We start from the raw sequence: 24,806 nt of genomic DNA, 5'->3' as shown, positions 1-24,806 counted from the left end.
CAAATATAATTTTTTTTGTCATCTCTAAGACCAAAATTTCATATTAGCCTTGGCCAAATGAAAAACAAATTGGATTTGAACTCTAAATACCATTGCTACTAACCCAGAGTGATAAAAAGTCGATTATTCTGTGAATATGCCATGGCTTGCACTTCAGTCTCATGATGAAACAGAACCTTGAGGCAAGTCCCCTCTGGCACATCCCAGATTCGGATTTGACAACGGGAGTTCTTATCTCCCCAGCCTGAGGCAGAGGCAAGGACCTGATTGAGGGGAAAAAAAAACCTCAATTCATTAGAAGAACAATCCAATAGATGGAACTTCTTAGTCCAATAACTTACAGACCTTGAAAAATAAAAATAAACACACAGATCAGCTAGAAATATATATATATATATCCATATAAAATACAGGAAAAACAGAAAGGAATTTTAACCCACAGTTAATCTACAAGTGAATAATTGCACCAATTCTACTATCTCTATTACTAGGAAGACATGGGTAAACCAAAAACACTATCTGCAAAAAAAAAAAAAAAAAAATGCTAGTAAATGGTAAAATTCATTGATTTGAGATTTACTATATCATCATCTCTCCAGTAAATGCACTAATCAGGAGCAAAATAAATGTGAGGGATAGCAAAGAAAAACAAAGTCCCTGTATAACAGCACTTACATAAATATGAGAAGATATACAGTGAAAAATTCAAGTATACAGTTTTATTGGCCTAAAAGAATTAACCCTCATTCTACCCTAGACTTTCATGGTACTCAATCAATTTCTCTAAAGTAGGGAGAAAATAGACTCCTTGTAAGCAGAAGTTGTATATAGTCTGAACCCTAAATTATTACTTTCTGTAGGTGTGGAAACTGAGTCTCTCACACTGAACATGGGGTAGTGGTTTCCAAAGATATAAACAATCTCTCGCAAAGAGGAAGTCAATACTTCAATAAAATCAAAAAGTAACAAATACTTACAAAGTATTGTGTCAACCACTGTATTAAATGCTAGGGATACAAGTTAAAAATGGAAACAATTCCTTCTTGAAAAAAGTTTACATTTTAGTGAAAGTGACATTAAGCACATATGAAAATATATAAAACAAATAAATGCAATATATATATGTATTATGTATGTATGAATACACATGCACACAAGGTAGTGTATAAGGGAGAACACTAGCAGTTGGGAGGATAAGGAAAGGCTTCTATTCAGTAGATGGTGTCTGAGATGCTTCTCAAAGAACAAAAGGGACTCTAAGAGATATAGATAAGGAAAGATGACACTCCAGAAGTGTCATGAGTGAAGAATAGAAAGAAGGCTATTTGGCTGACTAAGGGAAGAAGGGATCCAAGGAAGTTGGAAAGACCCAATAGGGGTTTAAAAACTAAACAGAGGAGTTTATAATTTATCTTAGAGGGATTTAGATACCAACTCATAGGAGCTGGTTGAATAGGGAAGTAACAAGGTCAGTCATTTAAAGAAATTTACTTTGGCATCAATGTATAAGAGGAACAATGTATAGAGACTTGAGGCAGAAAGAACAATTTAGAAGCTGTGGTAATAATCAAGGCAACAGGTGATAAGGGCCTTAACACTTTAAGGTGGTAGCTATGTGAGTGGAAAGAAGGGATTGAATGTTAGATACTTGGTGGCTGATTTGATAGGTAAGGGGTGAGGCATCCCGGATAATGGCCAACCTGAGACACAAGAAGGATGGTGGTACATTTGACAGAAATAAGTAAGTCTGGGAGAGTAGAGGATTAAGAAAGAAAGATACCGAGTTGCTTTATACATTTTGAATTTAGGCTATCCAGTTTGAAGTGGTAAAATAGACAACTAATTACCTAGGACTAGAGGTAAGAGATAAGGGCTAAACATATAGAAATGGAGGAGGGGGGTACCTAGATGGCCCAGTGGATAGAGCATCAGCTCTGGAGTCAGGAGGACCTGAATTCAAATCTTACCTCAGACACTTAAATATTTCCTAGCTGTATGACCCTGGGCAAATCCCAACTACCCCACCCAAAATTAAATAAATAAATAATTGTTTAGAAATGGGAATTATCAGAGAGATAAGAAAAACAGCATTTTCAAAGCACTTTACAAATATTATCACCTCACAATTCTGGAAGGTGGATCTTATTATCATCCCCATTTTACAAATGAGGAAATTGAGTCAGGTTGTGACTCATCTAAAGTCACACAACATAATAAGTGACTAAGGCTGTCTTTGAACCTAGATCTTCCTGACTTTAAATCCAGCCCTCTATCTACCAAACCACTTTGTTGCCTATTAGTTAGGTAAGTTCCTTAAGAGTACAAATCATTTCATCTTTTTATCCTCGTATCTCCAGTGTATATGCCAAGGTATATTACCAAGCATAATGCATGATATATAGCAGATGCTTAAAAAATGTTTGCAGATTGACAGACATATCAAAATCCCATTCCACCTCAGATTTTCTTTATAATAAAATAATGTGATATATTTGCACATGTTGTATCTATAAACTTCACCTGACCACTCTCACACCCAATAGAATGTTAACTGCTTGAAATAGGGCCTATATCACTTTAAAATCTTTGTATTCACTAGTGTACTTAATAAATGTCTAAGTCTATTGAATTCACAAATCTGACTTAGCCCTTGTTCCCAACTAATTATCTAAGACTGACAATGGGTCACAATTTTGTAATTCACAAAACATATTTCCCACAGCCATCCTATGATGTGAGAAGTAAAAACAATTATTTTACAGATGGGGAAACTAAGGATCAGAGAGGTTAAGTAACTTATCCTTAATCATGTGGCTAGTGAGAGGGTAGGAACCAAAATCTTATAACTTCAAACCCAATGTTCTTTCCTGTGACACAGTGATCCTCAAGCTAACTGGGTTTCTTCCATCTGGTTAGCCATCATACTTCCTCAGCAGAAATTCGGGTTACCAATATTATCTTTCTTCCTATTTATTATTTAGGTTTTTTAATGATAGAGAAAGAGTAGTCACATCCTAAGCCTTCTTCAGAAGCAATATGGCAATTGGTATGTGAAAAATCTCGACTTAAATGGGAACCAGAGTTAAACTTTCCTTGGGGAATCATACTGGCTTATAGTAAGTAAAGAAAATCTTGGATAAGACTAAGTCTAGCATTGGCTTTGAGGAGTTCAGTTAAAGTTGTTTCATTACGACCATTTGCAAACCATATAGGTACCTGGGCATCGTGCCTGACAGTTAATGTTGAAATTTCCTCAGGGTGGCCCAGCCAATGCTGCTGGGAGCCAGAGTGCAGGTCTTCCACTACAATCACACATCCACAGGTATATGCAAAAAAGCCTGTATGAAGGGAGAGAAAAAAAGAAAAACCACTTCTAGTGACTTAAGTTCAGAGGAAATGGTTCGCTTACTACCTTAAATTTCTTTTTAAAAGATTTCCTAAAGAGTTCCATAATTCAGTCTTATCAAGTCCACAGAATCCCTCAGAAATTACAAAAGGCATCATATAATAATACTTATATAGAATTTTTCTATCCCTTCCTTCCCTTCAAGTGCCTTCTCACTGAGAAGATACATGTGAAGCTTTGAAAAACATTTCTATAAGTCATATTGAGAAAGAAAACGGATCCCTTACCCCCTAAAAAAATTCAAGAAAAAAAAGTATGTTCTATCTGTATTCAGATACAATCAGTTCTTTCTCTGGGTATGGATAGCATTTTTCATCGTAGTTCTTTAGAGTTGTCTTAGATCATTATATTGCTGAGAATAACAAAGTCATTTACAACTGATCATCCTACACTATTGCTGTTACTTTGTATACAGTACATTTCACTTTGCATGAGTTCTCAGAAGTCTTTCTAGGTTTTTCTGAGAGCTAACTGTTCATCATTTCTTATAGCATAATAGTATTCCATCATAATCATATATCACAATTTATTCAACCATTTCCCAGTTAATGGGCATCCCTTCAATTTCCAATTCTTTCCCCTGAGAAAAGAGCTGCTATGAATATTTTTTATATATAAGTCTTTTCCCCCTTTTTTTTAAAGCTCTTTTGGTATGCATGCCTAGTAGTGGTACTGTTAGGTCAAAAGGTATGCATGGTTTTATAGCCCTTTGGACATAGTTACAAATTGCTCTACAGAATGGTTGAATCAGTTCACAATTCTACCTACAATACATTAATGTCTCATTTTTCCCACATTCCCACTAATATTTGTAATTTTCCTTTTCTGTTCTATTAGCCAAAATAATAGATATAAGGTATAGTACTTCAGAATTATTTCAATTTGCATTTCTCTAAAGAATAATGAGTTACACTATTTTTAAAATATAACTATAAATAGCTTGATTATTTCTTTTGATAATTTATCAATTGAGAAGTGGCTTTTTTTTTTTTTTTTTTTTACAAATTTGCATCAGTTCCCTATAGATCTGAGAAATAAAACTTACAATTTTACAACAATGGCTAAAGGGAAAGTTCTCTACCAAATAAGAGACAGAGAAGATCACAAAAGAAAAAACAGATGATTTCAATTACATGGGATTGAAAAGCTCTTCCATGAACAAAATCAGTGAAACTAAGATAAGAAAAAAAGCTGTGAACTGTAGGAATATCTTTGCATCAAATATCTCTGATATACAAGATAAAAAGTAAATAAGACAAGCATAAACAACTAGTACCATTTTCTAGTGGTCAGCAGTCAAAAGATATAAGCAAACAATTCTCAAAAGAATTACAAATTTTTAACAACCATATGAGATTACTTCAAATTATTAATAAGAGAAATACAAATCAAAACAATTCTGAGGTTTAATTTCATACCCAGAAAATTGGCAAAAACGAAAAAAGTCAATTTTGGAGGTCCTATGGAGAAAGAAGTACAGTTCCTCTAATCGTATACACCAATGCACTGTTAGTAGAATTATGAATTAGTCAATCTACTTTACAAAGCAATTTGGAATTATGCTAATAAAGTGACTGAAAAAGATCTATACCCTTTGATCCAAAGATCTCTTTGCTAGGCATATCCCTAAGGACTTCAAATACAAAAAGGTCTCCATGTACACTAAAATACTCCTAGCAACACATTTTGTAATACTAAAGAAATGGAAAGAAAATAAATTGTTAACTGATGAAGAAATGGATGAGTAAAAAAATGAAAATACAGGTGTGTAATGGAATATTGCTATGCTATAAGAAATGATAACTATGAATAAAGTACCGAGAAATATGCCAAGATTTATATGAACTGATGAATAGTAAGCAGAAACAATGACTGAAACCATATAAATGAAAAAAACTCCAAAAAAATAAATGCTATATTATTCTAAAAGCTGAGTCTGGTCTTGGAGGAGAATGAAAAAAAAAAAAAAAAAAGGACCTTTCTCCCTTTGACGTATGGAACACCAAAAATATACTGTTGGTATATCAGTTAGTATATGAGCTGTTCTTTTTCATTCAAGGGACAGTTCACTTAGGAAGGGAAAAAGGAAGGATATATATAGAAATGAAGATGATATTAAAAAGTATCAACAAAATCTTTTTAAAATTCAGAATACAGTATATTGAATGAACATCAAGGCCATGCAATCATGTTAGTTTTTTTTTTTTAATTTGACATATTTAAGTCACAAAAAATCCTGAGCAGTGAAAACACTAGATTATAGTTAGAAAGCTGTTTCCAATGCATTAGTTCCTCAACAAATATCAATTAATACTCTTTGGTTATGCATTTGGAACTGAGTTCAAGAAAGAGTCCTAGATTAGACTTGTAATAATATCTTTCCCAACACCAGGCCAGTTTTTTCCTAGATTGGTCCCTACCTGTATCTGGTCTCCAGACCATGTTTCCCCTTCCATTCCCATTATATCCAACAACAGCTTTCAGCCTCAAACGCTCACAGTTGTTATTTGGGAAGGAGATTTTCTGAAAGAAATCAATTATCACATTTACAAGACATAGTTTATACAAGACCTTTTGTATTTCAGGCAAAAGTGTGCACGTATGCACATAAACACCCCTCTTCCTTGTTAATATACACCTACATATTTATTAAGCTTCTAATATGTGGGCTTTGTCCTATATACCAAGAAAGTACAAAATGAAACTAAGACGTGGTTCCTGCTCCTAACAAATTTATGGTAAATAAGGATAGGTAATAGAGGTATATAGATTACAATGAGATCAAACTAAAAAAAATGGCAAGTAAAAGATTCAAAGAGAAAAAGACAGAGAGATTACATCTAACTATGGGGAACAAGAAAAGACTTCAGACAAGTGTTAGCAGAGTTATACCCTTTTAGGAAAAAAAGTAATTTAACAGAGGATGGGAACCATGCCTCATATGTCTTAGTATATCCCTTTGTACAGTACATTTCACTGTATAAGCACTTAATTTATATTTGCTAGATGAATTAATAGGTAGAGCCGGGCTGGGGAAGAGTCCATTCCACTTGTGGAATATGGTAAAGTAAAGGCTTAGGACAAGAGGAGGCACAAGATCAAAGAACAAGTGGCCTTACATTTGGTAGAGAATGGAGGAACCACAGGTATGGAATCACTGTCTGTGCTATCTAGTACGGTTTCGTCCACAAGTTTTGCTTACCTGATTTTGTTCATTATAAGGGAGGGTTCTATTTGGAGTGGGGAAGGGGACTGTTTTATCAGGAAATAACTTAAAAAAAAGACATTTATAACACTTTAAAAAAAGACTTATAAACAGTTTCAGTTCAGTTTGGCTGGAGTTTACAATTTACAAGTGGAATTAAATTAAGATAAAACTGAAAAGGTAAGTCAGAAGCAGAAGGTTAAAGGACACTAAAGAGCACAGACTTTATTCAGTATACAACTAAACCTGATTGTTAGGAAAATTAAAGGGAATGACTGGGTATGAAGGCTGGATTGGAGAAGGGAACTAAAGACTAGAATACCAACTAGAAATCTAGGACAGTAGGCTAGGAAGGACTGACTAAAAAACATGGGCGAAAGAAGTAGTGGAAGTGGGAGAAGGAAAAGAATCAAGAGAATACAAAACTAGAATTAAAAAGGGTTGGCTAACTTAACATGTACCTTCTCAATGGGGAGGAAGGGAGAAGGAGGAAGGATGATAATCTAGAACTGAAAGTTTTAAAAACAAATATAGATGTAACTAGGGAAAATATTATATAGAAGAAAAAAAAACTTGGTGACAGAATGGATATGAGTGTAAAGGAAATGGAAACCCAGATGACCTGAATATTTGTACAAAGTGATATGATTTAATAGGAAGAGAACTAGATCAGGAATTAGGAAATTAATTTCTATTAATGCTTTTCTGTGTGACCCTAGCAAATCATTTCACTTCTCTGGGCCTCTATTCCTTCACATGGGTCTACTCTTACCTTGGGAAGAGTAGATGCTTTGAATCGAGCAATAAAATGTTTGTAAGAATCAGGGCGAACATTGTTTTGGGCTTCCACAATCCTGCCATTACCAGTATCTGCCAAAGGATAAACAGTAGATATTGAATCAAAGTTTGGTCATTTTCTTTCAGTTACCCTCTATCCTCACCAAAAGAAACAATCTTTAACTGGTAAGTTTCTTTTTTGCCCTTCAGTTAGAAAACCTGAAAGTTGGTACTGAGGACCCATAAAATCACTATCAGTAATAATGGAATGATCTATAACAAATGTCAAACTCAAATAGAAACAGATATCTTTGGACCATAGTCAATACACTTAGAAAACTGTAAATTAACATTATCTATATTGTGTTGTATTTTTATTTATTTTGTTAAACATTTCCCAATAACATTTTAATTTCATTCCAGAGGTACTTGGGAGTTTGACACCTTCAATCTATATGATGGAACTTATATCAGCAGTCAAAAGAAAAGCAAGAGAAGCAAAAATATCAAAATAATAATAATAAATCATTATCTTATAGCATTTTTTTGGATTGAGGATTATTCTCCCCATTTTATAGAAAAGAAAATTGAGGCTCAGAGAGTCTGTACTTGGCTACACTCATATAGCTATTAAGTGAGAGGCCTCAGCCTTGAACACAGATCTTCTGACCCCAAATTCTGTACTCTTTCTATTACACCATGATGGGACAGATAATTCATACACTTATTAGACAATAAACTTCAATTAGGTAATTGAGAATTGACTATTGTCAGCCACAAAAGTATTTTGGAGCCAACTCAGCACTTCCACTAAAATATAAAAAATGAAGGTCCCAGAGAGCCTACAAGAATGCTAAACTTACTTAAATATGAACATCACTGACCTAATTTGATCTTCCCAGGGCCACTTGCATTCCCATCTACTTTCTCTTCAACATGGACAGACAGCTCAGAGACTTTCTGAGTCATCCCCGCGATGCAGCTCTTTAAACAGATTCCTTCATCATCAGACTCTGAAAAAACACCTGTTTTAAAAAAAAAGGCCAAATAAACTCAAGAGGAGGCTTTTTATGCATGCACACATGCACACGCACACACACATGTGCACGCACACGCACAGAGATAATTGTAGGAGAACCACAGATGGCTTAAGACAGGTATAGCAATTATCACCACCACATTCACCAAAAATATTTGAAAATAGAGATGGAAGCTAAATGAGATACAACCAAATCATAATCTCCTTTTAGACAAACATGGTTTGGATTTGAATTTTTTTTTTTTTTTTAATATATACTATAGCACTTGTCAGAGTTCTAGGAACATAAGTATTCAGTTGCTTTTTTATATTTTGGGGAAAGGATGAGCAATGCAACTCCCACTGGAAAAATTCATCTTTAAATGGAAATCATCAGCTTTCTCTTCCTTAGAGCATCAAAATTATCCTCACCATGATTTCTCTCAGGGGGCATAGAGCTGATATCCAGATGAGGTGGGGAGGCCAGAGATGGCACAGGAATCAACCGACGAGGTACTTCATTGATCCCAAAGGCTGCGTCTCCAATCTTCCCAGAGATATTTGGTCCTAAGAACAGAAAAGCTATCGGTCATTTCTCAGAGGATGTCAAAACCTCCTCTACCCTTCCTGACACTATATTCCCTCCATAACAATTGTGAAAATAAACATTTCATTTTATAGTTCTTTCTTGTAAAGTTGACACGATAGCTAAATTGAGAAAAGGCAAAGTTTAGCCTATTTAGTTCTATAACTGGAAAGACAAGGCCAATAAAGAACTGGCCAGTTTTGTACCTAGAGATACATCTCTCTTTGTGTAGTCATCTCACCAAAGCACAGGAGAGTTACCACTTGAGGTTTATTTTCCAGTATCAATAAGTATCTAATATTAGGACTGCACAAAAGATAAAGAGTTGCTTTTGAAGTCAAATGACCAGAGTCTAAACCTGCCTCTGACATATAATTGCCATGTAACCCTGGGCAAGTCACTTAACTCTGTGTCTCGGTTTCTTCATTTCTAGAGCTTATCATTAGATAAGGAGAAGCAACTCACCAGTAGCAGGAGATGAAGAGGACTCGACAGACCAATGGACACTGAAAAGGTAATGAAAGAAAAGATGTTATTACAAAGCAGTTATATAGACAGGAAAGACAAGAAAATAGAAATGAAATCATTTTCCTCCATAAATAAATCTACACAAAGTGTATGAAATCAAATTTGAATTCAGGAAGATGAGTTTTCTCATCTTCAGGACTAGCTATTCATTGCACCATCTGACTGCCTCTAGTCTTTACATGTTTCTCTGTATTATTTATCAAGTTCATCATATTTTATAAGAAGTTAAGTAACCCAGTGTATGGAGTGGTGGGTGTGAAGTCAGAGAAATCTGAAATATATTTCACCTCACTAATGTATTGCCCAAGGTTTTGGGGAAGTTGAAATGAGAGACTCATGATGCAAAATGAAGTGAACAAAAGCAGGAAAACATTATACACTGTAAGAATAATATTGTAACAGTAATCAATGTGAAAGATTATTGTTTTGCTTGGAGTAGCTAAAACAATTCCAAAAAACTCATGATGAAAAGGTCTAACTCCAGAGAAAGAGAATTGATGAACTCTGAATGCAGATCGAAGCATATTTTCTTTAACTTTATTTTTCTTGTTTCCTGGTCTCTGCCACATGACTATGTGGTAATGTTTTTACATGATTTCATATGTACATTAGACATCATATTTCATGCCTTCTCAATGGGTGGGGGAAAAGGTAAAAAGAGATTATTTGCGATTGAAAATAAAAATTAAGGAAAAAAGGAAAAATCATTTTAAGAGACAGTTTATGTTAAATAAAATTAAAGTGCCCAAAAATATCAAGCTATCTGACCTGCTCTTAGATGTCTTCTCAGGTGTAGCTAAGAAGTCCCATATAAAGATGGCATCTCCAACACTGATGATGTGCTGCTGGTCAGGCGTAAAAGCTACCCCTTGCACTGGCTCAGAATGACCGATAAATACCTGGAAGACAGAACAATGACCATACACATGCAAACTATTCCAGAGATGAAGAGGTCTAATGCCTATGAAGCTTAGATTCTAGTTCTAATTTAGCCATACTGTGACACTGGGCAAATTATTTACATTTTTGGTATTACAACTATAAAAGGAAGAAAACTTCTTAGCCCTCTTGGCCTTGTTCATGGCAAGCAAAAAAGTACTCTGGGCTCCTAGATATGATAATTCACTGTTAGTGCTTAGCCCTGACCCAGCCAAAGGCTTCATAAAAATAGCTGGAGCTGGCAGGAGGATCACAAGTAAGAGTGACAGCACCTCTTTTTTTGCCCCTCTTTTCCCTTTATCACAATTCTCAGCCTATCCATTTTACCCTTTTAAATTCTTTTAAAGGTACAAGGGACTTTAACCAGAATCCTAGCCACATGCTGAGGAGGTGCAGCCAATTTTGACACCTCAACAATTCTCTGATTCATATAAAAGAGTGCATTTGCAAATATGCTTAAGACAAAGCCCATAATGAGTCCTGAATGAGGGCTCTACCTATTACCCAGCCAATACAAACAACAGATTCACTTAGAAATAAGCTGTGTGGAACACACAGTCCTGGGATAAACTCTGAGATTGGGAAATTTGAAGAAGGGGAGGTTTTACAACCCAAAAATTGTTAAGATTTCTATAATTCTTTGCATATTATTGCATCCTGTCTGGAAGTAGTTTGGTCATGCCCCTTATTCAGCATACCTGAAAGCTGGTGTTGAATTTCACCTGAAAGTCCCACACTTTGATGGCCCGGTCGCCAGTCGTCAAGAGGAACTGACCATCTTTACTCAGAGCCAATGCAGAGCAGGCTACTTGGTGAACATTAGATAACTAGAATGAGAAAAAGATTCAAAGAACAGAAGGAAGGAAAATTTTAAAATAAGGCCCAATTTTTGAAGGAAAAGAATTTAGTCAATCAATAAATATTCATTAAGTACCTACTTAGAGTAATTAGGTGGTATAGCTAAAACTGTCCTTGCCCTCAAAGTGCTCACAATCTAATGGGGGGATAGGGGAACAACAAACAACTAATACAAACAAGCTATGTACAGGATAAATGAGAAATAATTAAGAGGGAAGGCACTGGTGAAGAGGGGTTGAAAAAAGCCTTCCATTAGAAGGTAGAAAGTTAGAACTTAAAGGAAGTCAGAAAAGTCAGTAGGCAGAGTTGAAAAGGGAAGGCATTCCAGGCATGGAGGAAAGTCAGAGAAAAGGCCCAGAAAAATGAAGTGGCTTGTTTGTGGAAAAGCCAGAAGAATTGACTGCAGAGAGAGACTTGAGGCACACAGGCACACCATTGCTATTTGTTTTTTTCTGATTATACTTCCCTAAGAAAAGTTTCTATTTCTCATTGTTAAGAGTCAACAGTTTGTTTAATTAGGGTGAATTACTCCTATTATAATTGTCTTATCATCTTTATCCTTCTTTTTCTGTTATTGATTTTGATCTCTGCAACCCAGCGAATTATAAACTGACTTACACCTAAGAAATAAGGGTATTGAACAGCAACAAGATTAGGGGATGATCAATTCTAATCGATATGGCTCTTTTCAACTATAGAGGTGATTCAGGCCAATTCCAATAGACTTGTGATGGAGAGAGCCATCTGCCTCCAGAAAGAAGACTGAGGAACGAATGTGGTTCACAACATAGTATTTTCACTTTTTTTGTTGTTGTTTACTTGGTTTTTGTTTTCTTTCTCATTTTTTTTTCCTTTTTTTAATTTGAGTTTTCTTGTGCAGCATGATAATTGTAGAAATATGTATAGAAGAACTGCACATGTTTAATATATATTGGCTTGCTTATTGGCTAGGAAAGGGAATGGGGAGAAGAGAGAGAAAAAATTTGGAACACAAGGTTTTGCAAGAATGAATGTTGAAAACAATCTTTGTATAGATTTTTGAAAACAAAAAGCGATTATTGAAAAAATAAAAAAGGCAGATCTTTTTTCTTTTTGTTATAAGAGATGTTCATTTGGAGGGGTAAGAGTTATATTCAGAAATGAATGTGATACATTCTTTAACATATTTAACATGTATTGGTCTACTTGCCATCTGGGGAAGAGGGGTGGGGGGAAAGGAGAGGAAAAATTGGAACAAAAGGTTTTGCAATTGTCAATGTTAAAAAATTACCCATGCATATATCTTGTAAATAAAAAGCTATTAAAAAAAAAAGAAAAAAAAAGTGTGATATAAGAAAAGGGACCAATAAAATTATGATTAAAATAAGCAACCAGAATGAAATACAAGGTAATTTTCTTATTTGGGGGAACTTATCTTTTACTAGGCATGCACAAATATACTTAACAGTACATTTTCAGGATATTCTTTGGAATAAAGAGAAGCACAAGATAACTCTCACCTGTCGGATCAAGCAACCAGTTTTGACATCAAGTACCAGGACTTTGTTGGAAGAAGTAGATACTAGCAAATGGCCACTAGACACAGGAGCAAAACAAATGTCCAACGCAGAGTCTAGTTTTGTACTTTCTAAGTCCAGGATACTGATATCAATCCGAAGTAGCTTAGAAACAGAAAATGATACCACCAATTGTACAAAGTAGCTTGGATAAAGAAGACCACAGAATATCCCTATGTTATTGGGAATGAAAAAGCATAAACTTGCATTAATTTGGAAAGCACCTTCCTCATTCAGATCAGGAAAAGGACAGGAGTGCTACAGACACTATTTCTTTTGTAACAAACTACATGGGCATTCATAAAAGAAAAGCCATTATGAATGGTCATGGTCATCACTGCCTCTCACACACCTTCCCTTTACTGAAGCTTTGGAAATAACTATCTGGAACTAGTACAAACAGCTCAAGAAAAGCAAGAACAGGCATCCAAGTGATTAATCATCTACTCTAAGGTTCAACCATTCCACCTTTCTGCCTCAGAGACAAAGGAAGCATGTGCAGATTTCTTTCCTGGCTATGAGAAATTCTTCTCTTCATGTCCAAAAGCTTCTCATTCCCAGTTACCTCATCTAAGGAGGAAGCATCCATAATGGTCACTGTATATTTGGAGGGGCCCACAAAGGCCAGGAGACTGCTATCCTCATTGACAACCAGGATGTTGGTGCCCAGCTCAGCATTCTGGCAGACCACATTACCTATCCATGAAATAAAAAGAAAGTTGAAGAGATGCTATGTGAGGGCATTTATGTCTAAGTTCCTAGTTTGCTTTTTATATAGTTCTAAAACTCCTAACAACAAAGAAGCAAACTTTACAAGATGAACCTTGAAGCTGCCAAAGTCTTCCTTTTCTGAGGAACTAGGCTTAGGTATATGTACATGGTGCAGTCAAACACAATGCCAATGATCATTAACACTAAATACCTAAACACTACTAAATTCAAGTTTTAGCAATTTTAGTTAAGATAAATTAAACTAGTGTCCAGAAAACAGGCTACCTACAGATATTTGTTTTATTAGGAGTGAAAAGAGAAGGTTGGACCTAAAGATGACAACCCTAGAAAAAAGTTTACTATAGGCACCAAAGATACCAAGTTAACTGGCCGTGGCAGGAAATCCTAGGTCACCACAGACACAAGTTTACAGAGGCACTGAGAAAAACTGAGTTTAGGAAGAAAGGAGAGAAGTAAATGGCAAGCCTTACTCAGTATTCTGAGGACGGTATACTTTGGGGTGGAACAGTTATAGAGAGCCAGGATTCCCTGGGAACAGGAACTGTACATGTAGTTGCCATCTGGTGACACTGTCAAGCCCGTAACTGCTCCTCGATGCTGCCTGCATGACATGCAAAACAAGGCCCATGACTTGGGCCACAGGAAATTCTGTGAGACCTAGCAGCTAATCAATAAAGCACTGACCTTCTTTTCTGGGTTCTTAATCTAGAAAACACTCTTTTCTCTAGATTCTCAGTCTAGATGGCACTCTTTTCTAGATTCTTTTCTAAATTCTCAGTCAAGACAGCATTCTTTTCTAGACTCTTTTGAAAGTGAAAAGTACTTTTTTCTAGATGACAATTTTAGAATCATTTTTAGTCTTTTCAGGATTCTCAGTTGAGAAAGCAATTTTTTCCTAAACTTCTGAATTCTCAATCTAGAAAACACTTTTCCCTATATTCTCAGTCATTTTTCAGAATTTTCTAGATCCCCAGCCTAGAAAACATTGTTTTGTTGAGTCTTTTCTATATTCTCAGTCTAGAAACCATTCTTTTCTAGATTATCAAACTAGAAAGCACTCTTTTCTAGACCCTCAGTATAGAACGCACTTTTTCTAGATTCCCATTTACCTTCCCATTTACTTCTGTGTACCATGTGCCAGGAACCCTCACCAGGACCACCCACCCTCAGCAACTGAAAGAGGGGCTTCAATTGTGCTTCAGGGCAGGCCTGTGACTGAGAATGGGCTCCCAGTGAACCAATGACCTGTCTTCAGGGCTGGAAGAAGCCCTTCAAAAATTCCTTTCCCTCTCAAAGAAGGATGATGATAGTCTAGGAAAGCTTCCCTTACAAGCAAATCAGGAACTTCTAAGGATATTTTAGAAACAACAGGTACATACATACATATATGCATATAAAATGTCCTCTATAAATATGTAGATAAATCATAACACATAAGAACAGGAAGTGGGCAAGTATGCAGTAGAATCCAGAAAAAGGTTTAATTTCACAACTAGAATATTGACTGGGTTGTACTCTTATATAATTCCAAAACCTTCTACTAAAAGGGTACCCTGTTTTCTTTGCTCCCTAGATTAGAGAAAAAAGAGGGATATCAGCCCTGGCCAGATTCCACCAAAAAAAATGAGTCTGCATACATGATCTTAAGCTTCTCTAAAAAAATAACATGGAAACTACTGCAGAAGATCCAAGCCCAAAATAAACTTGTCTATCAGCAAGCTAGCACCTGATAAGTCAGTCATTCTGAGTTATGAGACAATGCTGCTAAGACAACCATTATCTGAGACATTTGTGCTACAAGAGCTCTAGTCTACTCACGTACTTGTATTCCACCAGAAGATCAGAGGCAACCAAGCTGAAGGATCTCACGACCCCATTGCTGAAGCCACAGATAAAGACCTGCTGTGTGGGATGAAAGGTTATGGCACAGGGGGTCTCTTCAGTAGTGGTGAAATCATAGAGCTGGAGACAGAAAAGGTCCAAAGCAGGATAATTAAGATGGGAATATAAACCCTGCAACAACCAGTATCATAGTACCACATCCCAAACATTCTATCATACATCAGTGATCAAAGTCCACATTAAACCAGATAAAAAGATGTAAAGAATAAATATTTTTTCTGGAAGAATTACAAGAAGACCGATTCGGGACTATTGACAAAAATGAAGTATGACTATTATTAAAGAAATCAAGTTGATTAAACATTTCACAATAAAGACTGAAGGCTTTATATTCTTTACATAAAGTATTCCTATTTTAAGCTGAATAATTCCTATTTTAATTCTCTACCTGTTGCATGGTCATCAAGTCCCATATTCTAATGGTGTTATCCTGAGAGACAGTGGCCAGTTGTTTCCGGTGTCCTTCTACAGCAAATGCCAGGATCAAATCTGCATGCGACCGCACAAGTGTGCTATACCCTCGGGATTGGATGTCCAAGAAACCCAGGTTTCCAGTGGAGGTAGTGGATAGGACTCGAAGTCCATCTGGACTAATGCACACTGAACTAACTGCTCCTTCATGCTCTGGAAGTGGAAAGGGGGACAGGTGAAGAACAGACATAAAAACAGATGGAATCTTCCCTATGTTTCTACTGATTAGGAAACCAACAATAGAATCTGACTGATATTACATAGTGAAATTTCAAAATGAAGAACTGGATCTAATAAGTTCCTCTGTTTAAAGATTAGAAGGGAAACAGAAAGCTGGGGGAAAAAAATTTACAACCAGTGTTTCTGAAAAAGGTCCCATTCCTAAAATACATAGAGAATTGATTCAATTTCTAACAATACACATCATTTCTCAATTGATAAATAGTCAAAAGATGTGAACAGATAATTTTCAAATTAAGAGATTAAAGCCACTGCTAGTAATCTGAAAAAATGCTCTAAATCATTATTGATTAGAGAAATGCAAATGAAGACAACTCTGAGCTACCTCTCATATTGGCTAAGGTGACAGAAAACAATAATGATAAATATTGTAAGGGATGTGGGGAAACTGGGACACTAATGCACTGTTGGTGGAGTTGTTATGATCTAATCATGCTGGAGAACAATTTGGAACTATGCCCAAAGGGCCATCAAACTATGTATACTCTTTGATCCAACAGTGTTACTACTGTCTCTATGTTCCAAAGAGATAATAAAAAAGAGAAAAGGGCCCACATGTGCAAAAATGTTTGTAGCAGCTCTTTTTGGAGTGGCAAGAAACTGGAAATTTAGTGGATTGGAAATTGAGTGAACTTGGAAATTGAATTGGGAAATGGTTGAATAAATTATGGGATATGAATATAATAAAATATTTAATTGTTCCATAAGAAATGATGAGCAGGCTGATTTCAGAAAAGCCTGGAAAGACTTATATGAATTGATGCTGACTGAAGTGAGCAAAACCAGAAGAACAAGATTATGTGATGATTAACTGTGATTGACTTGGCTCTTCTCAACAATGTGGTTATTCAAAGCAATTCCATTAGACTTAGGATGGAAAATGTCTTCTTCATCCAGAGAGAGAACTATGGGTACTGAATACAGATCAAAGATAGTATTTTCGGGGCAGCTAGATGGCGCAGTGGACACTTAACACTTCCTAAGTTGTATGACCCTGGGCAAGTCACTTAACCCCAATTGCCTCAGCAAAAAAAAAAAAAAAAAAAGATAGTACTTTCACTTTGTTTTTTCTTTCTAGACTTGAGTCTAGGTTTCTTGACCCTCTGTCCAATCCTTCCATTTCATAAGAGTTAGTGACAGTTGAAATTTCCCATTGTAGAGGTAACTGGAGTGCCTACACCTTGGAAAAAATATGATTTTGGGAATATCTTGTATCACTCCCTCTCCAATTTCTACATGATAAAGAAAAAGAAATTTTTCCCTTTTGGTCTGATTTCTCTTGCACAACATGACAAATATGGAAATATGTTTAAAAGAATTGAATATGTCTAACCTATATCGGATTGCTTGCTGCCTTAGGGAGGGAAGAGATAAGAAAGGGAGGGAGAAAAATGTGGAACATAAAATCTTACAAAGATTAATGTTGGAAACTATCTTTGCATGTATTTAGAGAAATAAAATACTATTGAAATTTTTTTTAAAGTTTCTCTGCTAATGTAGGATTAAATTTTGTTTTTTATTCTCCCAAGCCTCAGTGTGATGTAATCAAAAAAGGCCATGTAATTGGAGATAGAAAACCAGGTGAGAGTCTAAGCAGGGCCATTTACTAATCACATGATCTCAAGCAAGCTGCTTCACCTCTTTTCTTTATAAAATATATCAGTAATATTCCCTCAGTATCCATCAAATGACTAATAAATACCACTGCTGTTTAGATTCTTTTCCACTTTCAAAGTGTATTACAAATTCAATTTCATTTGATCTTTACAGTCAAATATATCTCAGGTTTACAGATGAGGAAACTACAATATAAAAAAAGATATGATTTCAAGGGAACTTAACTAGAAGACAGCAAGATTCAAATCTGTCTCCAGGGCTCTCAGATCATCTCTCTCAGCTAAGTGGGGGATCTAAAGTTAAAAGAAGTCACTTACCTGCCTCCAAAAAGACAGATGAAAAGTCCAGTGGCCAGAGTCTCAAATAGCCATCCTCAGAGCCCATGGCACAGAAGGTAGAAGAAATACTAATGCTGTTGATGGCAATCCCTGGGCCTGAAAGTGGAAATCAATCTGTATGAATCACCATAAATGACCAAGAAACACTATGTCACATGTACCTTTCACAATCAAATGTGAAAATGAGAAAAACATGAAACAAATTGTTTGATCTTCTTTGTAAAAGAAACACCTCTGTCAGAAACTAACAAGCTAAAGACTTGATTGGTGGTAACAACCTGGGGACTATTTCTCCCCAAAAAGAGACCAGATTGTTTCATAAATGAAGTAAATTTCATTCTCCATAAAGATCAAAGATTTAGAGGTAGAAGCCACCTCAAAATCATCCAGTTCAACCTCTTCATTTTATAGATGAGGAAAATAAGACCCAGAGTTACACAAATAGCAAGTGGCAGCTCGGACTTGAGTCTAGGTTTCTTGACCCTCTGTCCAATCCTTCCATTTCATAAGAGTTAGTGACAGTTGAAATTTCCCATTGTAGAGGTAACTGGAGTGCCTACACCTTGGAAAAAATATGATTTTGGGAATATCTTGTATCACTCCCTCTCCAATTTCTACATGATAAAGATTACACCACGAAGTGGGGGTGGGTAGAAATAGCCTCCCAGCATATCTAGCTCCAGCCCTAGTTTTTCACTGCCCCTTTGATACCTCAAGCTCTTTCCCAGGACAACTAGGCTCCACTCAGCAAAAAAGAACAGCACAGAAGGGTAGCCAATGTAAAAAGGCCTAATTCCAAGTCCCTTATGATTTTTTATACACACACACACACACACACACACACACACACACACAATCAGCTCTATAGCTCCATACATGTCATGCTTGTTGTCATGTTGTCATCACATTTTCATGTCAGATTATACTATAGAATGCAAGACAAACAGAAAACCCAGTATCTCCCTGCTCTGGACTCTCATTTTTAGATGGAAATCACCACTACATTTCAACAAACAACCTCCATTCTGCACCTTAATCATCACTGCCAATTTCCTATAAGCACAGGTTTCAGCACAACTATCTTGAGAATTTGGTGACAAGCATTTGTCCTTGTTTTACAGACTGTTCAAAGTGGAAGAACCCTTTGTCCTGGTACTCCAGGCAACTAAACTGTGGAAAAGAATACTGATGTGTACCCGAGTTGAATGTCTGCTTCTCTTTCCGATGTGCAGGCTGAGTTAGTGAAGGGAGGAGTCGACGAGCATTTTGGATAGTAACATTCTTGTAGTTGATTTCTAGAATATGACCACTCCGGCTACAGACAAAGCTGGAAGTCACAGAAAATAAACTGGAGGAGTTAAAACAGGAGATTCCCACCCTCTCAATGGACAGGGTCCAGGTAAGTGGCAGGCATGAAGGACTGAAACATTTAAATCCTTGTGAAATTTCATGTGAGAAGAGGCTCAGCTAGCTGAAGCCTTCTGTTTGTGTAAACCATTTTGCTTTAACACTCAGCAGGGACAGGGACAGGTGGTGTGTCACCCTGGCATTGCTGCTGGCTTTCTTCCAACATCTGACCTCTGACATACTTGGCCCCAGGGTACCGAGCATGAGCTAGATTAGTTAGGATCCTTACAGTGTCCGATCTTCAGGTTCCCGATTGGCGACAAGCCCTTCCTCAAAGGCAAGATCAGTGAACTCCAGAGCATGATACTCTCCCAGATTTACTGGACATGAGCGCAGGGTACCCCCTCGAATCCTCCACAGTCTGATGTTGTCTCGACCACATGACACCATCCTGTTACACACAATTCCAAGGAGGAAAATAGCAGAGGGAATTCTCACTTCACTGCTTCCTAAGGAATGGACTAAGGTAATGCTATTGATGGAAGAGTCTAGATTTCAATCACGATTGGCAGTGAAGGAGAAAGAAAACTGGCCTTGAATCAGAAAGCCTATGGGTCAAAGTCTCACTTTGCCACTTGTATAATTCTAAGTAAATCACTTCAGTTCTTTAAGCCTCAGTCTGCTCATCTGTAAAATGGAGATAATACTTATATGTCACAAGATTTTTGTGAGCTACTCTGTCAGTTATAACATGGTATAGAACCAGGAAATATTATCTGATGATCCACAGACAGTTCTGTTTCTCCTTGACTACCATTCATTACACTACTTGTTAATATCACTAACAGAAGTTGAAAAAATTCTGTAAGATGATGAAACCTACTCTAGAGAATCTAGATAATCTGGCAGTTCTCGCAAAAGGCTAAAACTAAAGACTTAATTCTTCATTCTCTCCTGACTTCCACAACAGTGGATAATTGAGATGGAATTATAATGGAGGCAAAAGAAACTGAGCTGAGAGCTTTTCAATACAACCTCATGAATAAATGGTGCCATTTTCCCATCTAAACTAGTTTTCCCATCACTAAAATATCTCTCTTCCTCATTACCTGGTATCATCAAAAAATGCAATCTTCAAGGCCTGGATGTCCACATCAGTGTGGGCCTTCGCAAGGACCATCACCTCCCCTCCGTGGCTCACAGAGGCTGTATTCCACACTACCAGCATCTGTAGCAGATCACCAGCATAAGCATCCTCACAATGCTAATTTGACAGCAGGGCTTTCAGGAAAAAGACATCTTACTACCACTCAGGAATGCCAAACTTCATTTTCTGAGGTCACCACTAATGGAACTGGGTCCACCTGACCATTTCTGGATAGTCTCCAGTGAGAAAACAAGACATTTAATAAGGCAGGCAAGTCAGACCCTTCCCTCAAATGAATTTGAGGCCAACAAATGATAGCCCTAGCCCCATGCTGATGATATTTTCTTTACATACTGTTTCTAATCTACATAAAGTTAATTTATAAATTAATCTCTAGGGATAACATGGCCATAAACCGTAAGATAACATGTAAATCATGAAGTCCCATTACACCAAAATAATTACAACACTAAATATAAAATCCTATTACCGTCTTCCCATGTCTATCCTTTCCAACACCACAGAGGACAGCCCCGCTGCGAGAAAAGCTGAAAAGGGAGAAAACACACTGTTATCCCATCAAATCTGCTATCTTGGGATTATTTAGAACTCACATACATCAATAGGAATAAGTCAGAAAAAAAACTAAAGAAACCCACAAACCCCCTTTTTCCAAGAAGCTTACCTGAGGAAGCATAGGGAATGAATCTGAGTTTTAAATATTGACAGACATTTTCCTGTCTCAAAATTCCAAAGTCGTACCATGCTCAGGAGACCCATCTGTGATGAAGCCAGCAGAGTACTGTTCCCATTAAATGTGAGGGAAGAAACCTACAGGAAACATCAGCCTTTGGCAGAACACATCTCATAAAACACTTCTTAAGGAAGAAAAGGGAAACAGTTGTGAAGTTATCTATCCTAATAGTGCTAAAACTATCTTAAATCTCCACAACCTAAGAAATGACAGGATGCAAGGAGTTACCTCTACCCTATCCCCTGGATCTTAAGAAGGCAATTTTTCAGAAAGGATCTAAGCTTACCTTATCTGTGTGACCAATAAAGAAGCGCTGCTCTCCAGTCTCAACAATCAAAGCCACAATTACAGCATGACAAGGATAAACCAAATAGGAACCATCTTTAGACCATAAGGCCTACAGCATAAGGATCAAACACAAGAAAGAAAAAGGTTGTCAAAAGAATCAGAATTAGGAAATTTCATAATTGCCCATATAGGATGATCCACCCAAACTTGTGACATTCCCCCAAAGTGGCAGGTTAAACAAAATTATGAAATCAGGCCAGCAGCCCAGACAAGATATGACCAGAATATCCATTATCTCATACCATATGCAAATCAAAACTGGTCAATACTCTTAAGAACACATACACAGCACATTTCTTTAAACAAAATGGGAGTTCTTAGTCTAAAGGCCACCTCTGATGTGACTAAGAATTTATGTCAATGTAGTCTCAAAAAAATCAAGAAATAATATAGAAGGAGTCAATTAATTTCCAAAGGGGCCGTTTTTAACTCAGTGATGTAATCAAGTTTTAATTTAGGAGTTTCTAATTCAAAGAACTTCTTTCTATTATAAAGGTAATTTTTCAAACATTCATTTTTAAAAATTGCATTCCAAATTCTCTCCCTCCCCTCAGGACTCTCCCATAGCCACAGAGAAGGCAAATGATGTTTTCCATTTTACACATGAAGACATGGAAAACATGTTTCTATTAAAGGTACTTTTTCATGATACAAGGGATATTTACAAGAAGGTTCACGTCGAACTCAGACACTGACTTGCTCTCAAAAATATTTTAAAATTTAACCCCAACACCTGTTCACTGACCCATTTGGTACTGCAGCCTCCAAAGCCAATAACTCCCTTTAACTTCAGGATCGGATCAGGCAGGAGACACTAAAACAAATGAATAAACACACTGAGATCTAAAACATTATACCATTTTCATCTTTACCCACAGGGAAGGCTTTACAACTACCAGGACAAAACTAGAGCTATTCCACTCAGGTAGGTCCTTCATGGAATAACAGGAGACATGTGTTACAACACCCAATCAATCAATAAGAAAGGAAGGAAGGAAAATGACAAGGTCTTGTGACACAGAAGATAAAAAATTCTTCTTTAATAAGGAGCGAGATAAAACTGATTCCATAGCCAAGAAGGAACCTGAATGTCACTTCTTACTACTACTTAGATTAAAGGCTGATATTAGTGCAATTTACATCCACATCTCTAAAGGTCAATTTCATTTCAGAGCAGGACCCAACCCCCCAAAAAAACAAAAACACTGCTTCAGCCCGAAGGGAAGGAGCTGTTTCCTTACTCTGTGCCGAGATGAATTCTTAGTAGAAATGGTTTCTGATTTGGTCAGCCTTGGATTTGCAATCTGCATAACAAAGTAAAAGTGAGAGATATGGGAAAAGAACTACAGCAAAATGGGCTAATTAACATTATCTACAACAATCTTATGACAGCAAAAGATCAGACTTGAGAAGGTGATTTAGGTGGCCCACAAATAAGACATATATCTACAGAAACAAGTAGCAGCAAAAGTAACACAGAGATCCCTTCTGAGGACGATGGAATCATCCCACTAGCCCACAAACCTTTCTGAATCTTGCCACCAAAACCACAAACCTTCAGAAGAGTTAAATGAATTATCAAGTGGTTATTAAAGGACCAGAATCCTTCAATGGACTGTCTGAACTCTCTTCTATGAAAAGGTTCACTGGGTTTCCAGTTGCTCCCAGTGATGTGATGAGAACTCAAATTTTGCCAAAATGTGATAAAAGCTACACATAGTGCTTACCTCACCTAAGCCAGGGTCTTCAAGGATGGTGGGCCCTTTGCCCAATTTGTGAACATATACATCAATGCCATCGTCATTTGCTGCACATGTGACAGTGGCATCTCCACCAGCAAGAACTCCTTTTCTGCAGCTCTTCTGATCTCCAAGGTGTGAGGTTTCCGGGTCTCCAGAGGTCAAATTTATCTTAGGGATAGTTTTTTGAACTGAATTAGCCCGATGTGACCACTAAGTTAAAAAAAAAAAAAATCATTAACCAATGATCTGATCCTATCGTTCTCACAGATTCCTAGACTCAACAAAATCAGAAGAGAAAATTATAACTGTTTTGGAGACTAAGTACAAAAAAGAGGGTAAAGAAAGCTGATACTTACAGACATGGGGCTGGTTATCTGCTGGATGAGTGACACTCTATCTTGAATGGCTCTGCTGTCAGTCACCGGTCGCAGAAACTGTTGGACAGGCTCCTGAGATTCTAAGGCAGGAAAGCAAAAGCTGTAGTAACTGATTTCAGCACTAAGAGTTAGTTAGAAAAGACTTATTCTTTACTTTATTATTGTTATTTATTATTATTGTTATGGATTACCTGACAGCCTAAGATATTATATAGGCACCACTGCTGGTTTGCCTAGAGCAGGGCTTCTCAAATTTTTTTCACTCACAATTCCTTTTTTGTGCCTAAGAAATTTTTATGTGACCTTGGGTATATAGGTACAGAAAATAGGTATACAAATCAAGCATTTACAGATAATAAACCATAAACAAATTTATTTTAAAACTATTCTTTACATATTTAACATTTATAGGACTGCTTGCCATCTTGGGGGGGGGGGGGGGGTGGAGGGAAGGAGGGAAAAAATCGAAACATAAGCGAGTGCAAGGGATAATGTTGTAAAAAATTACCCTGGCATGGATTCTGTCAATACAAAGTTATTATTGAATAAAATAAAATTTAAATAAAAAAAAAACTATTCTTTGTTATACATAACAATTTTACCACTAAAGATAAAAGCAAATTTACATACCAACAAGATGGATGAGCTCCTTTACTTTTACAGTAAAAATTAAATTTTAGCAAAATATTTGATACTTTTTACTGTTGACAAATTTCTCACAACTGCCACATTCAGTTGGACAACCTAACGTGAGTAAGGACTCACAGTTTAAGAAACTTTGGTTTAGAGAAAGATAAAGCAGACTAACTCAAAATAAGAAAATTCACAAAGACTTACCAAAAATTAGCACTGTCTACCAGCTGAATTGGCACAGTTCCCTGTCTGATAACTGCTTGTTGGAAAAGTTAAAGTGAGGAT

The 24,806-nt window shown here is 36.6% G+C and overlaps 1 protein-coding gene across 1 annotated transcript in view; it reads right to left on the bottom strand.

Moving 5' to 3' along the window:
* Positions 1 to 24,806, bottom strand: part of WDR90 (WD repeat domain 90) — a 52,856-nt gene that overhangs the window by 20,092 nt on the left and 7,958 nt on the right. The window contains exons 8-32 of the mRNA XM_051973126.1: positions 23,868 to 23,968; positions 23,497 to 23,721; positions 23,011 to 23,073; positions 22,515 to 22,583; positions 21,708 to 21,818; positions 21,353 to 21,498; positions 21,158 to 21,215; positions 20,630 to 20,748; positions 19,810 to 19,971; positions 19,370 to 19,500; positions 18,153 to 18,269; positions 15,896 to 16,131; positions 15,428 to 15,567; positions 14,076 to 14,206; positions 13,439 to 13,569; positions 12,817 to 12,978; positions 11,158 to 11,286; positions 10,289 to 10,419; positions 9,458 to 9,498; positions 8,839 to 8,973; positions 8,273 to 8,413; positions 7,384 to 7,481; positions 5,827 to 5,929; positions 3,217 to 3,338; positions 104 to 263 (exon numbers count right to left, since the gene is read on the bottom strand). Coding sequence (XP_051829086.1) covers positions 104 to 263; positions 3,217 to 3,338; positions 5,827 to 5,929; positions 7,384 to 7,481; positions 8,273 to 8,413; positions 8,839 to 8,973; positions 9,458 to 9,498; positions 10,289 to 10,419; positions 11,158 to 11,286; positions 12,817 to 12,978; positions 13,439 to 13,569; positions 14,076 to 14,206; positions 15,428 to 15,567; positions 15,896 to 16,131; positions 18,153 to 18,269; positions 19,370 to 19,500; positions 19,810 to 19,971; positions 20,630 to 20,748; positions 21,158 to 21,215; positions 21,353 to 21,498; positions 21,708 to 21,818; positions 22,515 to 22,583; positions 23,011 to 23,073; positions 23,497 to 23,721; positions 23,868 to 23,968 — 3,162 coding nt within the window. The remainder of the gene's footprint in view (positions 1 to 103; positions 264 to 3,216; positions 3,339 to 5,826; positions 5,930 to 7,383; positions 7,482 to 8,272; positions 8,414 to 8,838; positions 8,974 to 9,457; positions 9,499 to 10,288; positions 10,420 to 11,157; positions 11,287 to 12,816; positions 12,979 to 13,438; positions 13,570 to 14,075; positions 14,207 to 15,427; positions 15,568 to 15,895; positions 16,132 to 18,152; positions 18,270 to 19,369; positions 19,501 to 19,809; positions 19,972 to 20,629; positions 20,749 to 21,157; positions 21,216 to 21,352; positions 21,499 to 21,707; positions 21,819 to 22,514; positions 22,584 to 23,010; positions 23,074 to 23,496; positions 23,722 to 23,867; positions 23,969 to 24,806) is intronic.

This window comes from Antechinus flavipes, chromosome 1 (assembly GCF_016432865.1).
Source record: "Antechinus flavipes isolate AdamAnt ecotype Samford, QLD, Australia chromosome 1, AdamAnt_v2, whole genome shotgun sequence".
Classification (NCBI taxonomy): Eukaryota; Metazoa; Chordata; class Mammalia; order Dasyuromorphia; family Dasyuridae; genus Antechinus; species Antechinus flavipes.
Note: the sequence above shows the minus strand (reverse complement) of the source record. Positions and strands in the feature narration are given on the sequence as shown.